General features: G+C 39.6%; 1 protein-coding gene across 4 annotated transcripts in view; it reads left to right on the top strand.

Annotated features, from left to right (window-relative positions):
• The window catches only part of UBP1 (upstream binding protein 1 (LBP-1a)), a 39,171-nt gene extending 34,499 nt beyond the window's left edge, over window positions 1–4,672 (top strand). For 3 of the 4 annotated variants that reach the window (XM_015561264.1, XM_015561263.1, XM_015561265.1), the window contains 3 exons: window positions 453–595; window positions 1,283–1,334; window positions 4,567–4,672. In XM_015561264.1, the coding sequence (XP_015416750.1) occupies window positions 453–595; window positions 1,283–1,334; window positions 4,567–4,604 (233 nt within the window). In that variant the 3' untranslated portion in view covers window positions 4,605–4,672. Of the gene's footprint in view, window positions 1–452; window positions 596–1,282; window positions 1,335–4,566 lie in introns of those variants that run through there. The other variant, XR_001513158.1, reaches the window with a different exon arrangement.
• Window positions 4,673–4,725: the final 53 nt, after the last annotated feature.

Raw genomic sequence — 4,725 nt, 5'->3', positions numbered from 1 at the left:
TTTTATACTATGTTTCTGGGGGGAAGGAGGGGCACTTTTATTCCTTAGGATGAATGGATAAACTCCCATTCATAGGCTTACTGAATCAAAAACTAGGACCTTCTTAGGTTTTTGTTTGTTTTTAAACTATATTGCTAGAAACACATTTTTTGAAAAGAGCTTCCTTCAGGTATAACTTATACATCACAAAAGCCTCCCATTGCAATGATATGATTCAGTGATATTTTAGTAAATGTGCAGTTTTGCAGCCATCACCACAATCTGTTCAGTTTCATTACTCCAGAAAGATCCCCGGGCCCATTTGCAGTCAACTCCTGCTTGTTTTAAGAAAAAACCGTAGATCCTTTTGTACAAAAATTATTTTAATGTTTATATGTAATCTTATAGATCCAGGTGGAAAACAGATAAAAGATTACTGCTAAAATGCTGTTATGTGTTCTTTTTAATTTCAGTTTATCATGCAATCTACTTGGAAGAAATGGTTGCCTCAGAAGTTGCTCGAAAACTTGCGTTGGTGTTTAATATTCCTTTCCACCAGATTAACCAGGTTTACAGACAGGGTCCCACTGGTATTCACATTCTTGTTAGTGATCAGGTAACTTGAATTGACATGCCCATTTGCTTTTCCCATTCACACTGTTATATCGCTGAAGAACTATAGAAAAATTCTGTGACCTCTGTTACAAGCACTCATGAAAATCCTTTTCAAAGAGTTGGGATCAAAATTTGTAAGAATATATAACCAAGAGTTTCAGGTATGCTGGAGATCTAAGGAATACACATCAAGGATTAACTGGCTCTCCTCCCTCCCCTCGTAATTTAGACACTCCCTCGGGGGGGCTGCAGGTTAGTGGGGCTTTCTCCCCTTTTATGGAGAGGGGCATTTGGATGGATTTTCCTTTTGTCCACTATTTGATGACTAATTTACAAAGCAGTAAGTTAGAAGTATAGTTTTTTCCTCCAGTGTTCAGTGACAAGCAAGTAATAGAAGAGCACTCACGCAGTGACTTTTTGTCCGTTATTCCCAGACCCAGCAGGGATGCTCCCCAAGGAGTCAGATGGCCGACTGACTAGGTCCTCGGGGACCATCATGAGCAGGCACTGCTGCCAGGGCAGTGGGTATAAATGTTACCACTCACTTGCATTCACCAGCTACCATTCTGGCCGTGGAGTCCTGTGCTTGTCAGCAATATATAGATTATACTGTTTTCCTCTAACTGCGAATTTTAACCAGTTACAAAGGGACAGTTGGATCTTAACTACATCTGCTTTCTCCTTCTAGATGGTTCAGAACTTTCAAGATGAGAGTTGTTTTTTATTCTCCACAGTAAAAGGTACTTTGAATGTGTGCATGTGTCTTGAAATGCTGGAGGCATGAAAAATAGTGTGTGCTTGTCATCACTCATCTTGTGTGTGTATTTTTGAAGTGCTGGCTTTACTAATTTTAAGAAGAGTTTGAGAAATGAATTGAGAATATTTCTAAGGGTTGTAATAGAAATTAACTAGCCAATAAGGAAGAGAAGTCAATCCTGATGACGGGAGGGGGAGGATTCTCAGTTCATTCAGCCAGCCTTTTACTGAGCAGCTTTGTCAGACACCATGCTTGTGGTGCTAGACAAGTCTTGAACTTACTATAGTGGGGAAAGCAAATCAGAATTGGCCAACAGATGCACATAATTACAAATATTTTAAGTGCCACGGAGGAATGGGAAAGTGTGGGGTATTTATGGATGAGGGGAATCTGGGTAGGGGGATATGAAGCTGTTGGGCAAGGCCTCTCTGAGGTGGTATCATTAATGCTGATAATTGGAGAAGGGACTGACCATATGAGGAGTATCCCAAAGCAGCGTGCGAGGGAAAGACCTTGGCTTCTTACGAGGTTTAAAAGGCCATGTTGCTACCATGCAGTGTGTGAGGGGTGAGCAGAGCAAGATGGAGACAAAGTGAGAGGCAGAGTCTGGTATGCAAGACCTGGCGAGGCAGTTTAGATTTGATTTGGATGCACTGGGAAGTCAATGAAGTTTAAACAAAGGAGTGATATAGATTTTTCTTTCACTCTTGCAACTCTGTGGAGACAGATGGGAAGATAGAAAGACGAGGCAGGAGATGTCATCCAGGTGAGAGATGTTGGTATCTTACACATTTGTAGACAGGGTTCTGCTGGACTCCAGTTGAGTGGTTGTGACTCTTGGAAGAGGGACCGGGCAGAGAGTGGTCCCAGTAGAGGTAGGTTTGGTTGGGGAATAACAGTCCAGAGTTCCATTGTAGATATGTAGCAATGGCAAGTTGGCATTTAATTACAGCTCTCTCAGGCCTGGGCTTGAGATGTAAGTTTGGAAGCCTTCAGCATGTCAGTGGTGATTCAAAGCTGTAGGAATCATTGAGGTCCTTTAAGGAGTGAAGTTGAAAGAGAGCTGAGACCTGGCGCAAGTGAGTCCCATTAAAAAAGGTTAAGAAAAGGGAAAGCGTTTTTACTTTGGATTTTGTTTGTTCTTCTAGTTCCTTTAAATGTAAAGTTAGATTATTTGGGATTTTTCTTGAGGTAGACCTGTATAACTAGGAACTTAGTCTGCTTTTGCTGCATCCCATAAATTGAAAAAAAAGTTGGGTTTTCATTGCGGGGGTGTGGGGGGTTGAAGATAGATTTTTATCCGTTTGATTTTTCTCTTTGATCCATTGGTTGTATACTAGAATGTTCTTTAGGCTTCACGTTTGTGGGGGTTTTTTCTTCAGTTTTCTTCCTATAGTTGATTTCTAGTTATATGCCATTGTGGTTGGAACAGATATTTGGTATGACTTCAGTCGTCTTGAATTTATTGAGGCTTGTTTTATGCCCTAACATGATCTATACTGGAGAATGTTCAATGTACACTTGGAAAAAATCTGTACTCTGCAGTTTTTGGGTGAAATGTTCTATAAATGTCTATTAAGCCGATCTTATCTAATGTGACATCCAAGACCATTATTTTCTTAATTTTCTGACTGGATGCTCTATCCATTGATGTGAGTGGGATATTAAAATCCCTACTATTATTGTAAGACCGTGGAGGTCTCCCTTTATTCCCGTTAATAATTGCCTTATACATTTACGTGCACCTTCCTACGTTGGGTATTAGGTGTTTACTATTGTTTTACCCTCTTCTTGAGTTGACTCATGTAAAATTATGTTCCATATACTTATACATTCATCGGTTGCTTCTTGTATGTGCCCTGACCAGGGACTCAAACCCACAACCTTGGCCTATTGGTACTGTGCTCTAACCAACTGAGCTACCAAGCCAGGGCCTTCATTTTTTGTTTTAAAGTCTATTTTGTCAGGTGTAAAGTATTGCTTACTCCAGCTTTCTTTTCATTTCTGTTTGTGTGGAATATTTTTCCATCCCTTCACTTTCAGTCTGTCTTTCAGTTGAAAGATGGTCTCTTGGAAGTAGCATATAGACAGATGGGTTATGATGTTTAATCCATTCACCCATCCTATGTCATTTTATTGGTGTATGTATCTATTTACATTTAAAGTAATTATTGATAAGTATGTACTTATTGCCATTTTAAAAAGTGTCTTTGTAGTATTCCGTAAGAAGGTATTTTTAAAAGTCTGACAGGTTCAAATCTAGTCTTAGCACAGAAGCTGCACCTCAGAGAACAACATATATGTGTCACCCTTTCTTGAAAGTCCTTCTTGGAAGGGATTCGCCCAAAACAGTGCAAAATTACGATTTCACTTTTTGCCTGGCATGTTTGATGTGCCATCAAGTTACTTGCAATGTTGAGTTTAACTGTAAACTGGTTCACTTTATCCTTTACTTTCACAAACATCCTCAGCTTGATACCCTTCTCAATTTTTTGTTCTCAGAGCAATACAGTTTTTACTCTACAAACTCACATTATCTAAAGAAGGAAATGCACTTTGAGTTAATTGTGTGTTTGTGTTCTGTGAAAGTGGTAGCCATTCCCAATGTCGGGCATCACAGGTTATCCCCTCCAATCTCAGTGCACTGTTCTTCAGAATTTGTGCTCATGAAAAAATTCATTTGTTCCTTGATGGATGCCTGTACTGTCTCTCCACGTTTCCTGAGAACATGAAGGCATCAGGCAAAAGTAGTGATGTGTTTTTTAAATGTTTCAGATCTACCTCTGTGGAGTTCAAAAATTATTTCTAGAAAAGGTGGCTATAAGCCCTTCGTTTACGATTTGTTGTTTTGTATAGAGCTGACTGTCCTGCCTCCAGCTCTTGCCCCCTTGCGGACAGCACTTTGCTGTGTGTCTTGATACCCCCTCCTCCAACCCCTCACTGGTACATAATATAGGTGCAGGGTGCAGTTGGGAGTATCGGCCAGACAACAAAAAGCAAATGTCTAAAAGGAAATGTGTACATGAAGCTGCCGTAGGGAAGAAGAGCCGGAGCAAGTTAATCAGCTTTTTTTCTGTAAAATTACTTAAAGATTACAGATGAACTGTGGAGGAGGTTGTCAATTTCTGGGAGTTTCAATTTAATAGTCCCAATTTTCCTAAGTCTGGCTAAAAAAAAAAGCTGTAATTTGTAATTTCTCTTTCCTTTTTCTGCAGTTGAAAATAGTGGTGGTATCCACATAATTTTGAAGTGATTTCTTATATAGTCTGAACTATATTCATTACCAAATAAAGTCACGCTTAAAAGTGTGTGAAGACTGAATCCAAGAAGTCTTGGGATTGGATTTTACTGTATGAATGTTTCATATTGAAAAC

This window comes from Myotis davidii, unplaced genomic scaffold, assembly GCF_000327345.1.
Source record: "Myotis davidii unplaced genomic scaffold, ASM32734v1 scaffold395, whole genome shotgun sequence".
In the NCBI taxonomy this organism is placed as follows: Eukaryota; Metazoa; Chordata; class Mammalia; order Chiroptera; family Vespertilionidae; genus Myotis; species Myotis davidii.
This window is presented reverse-complemented; position numbering and strand designations above follow the sequence as displayed.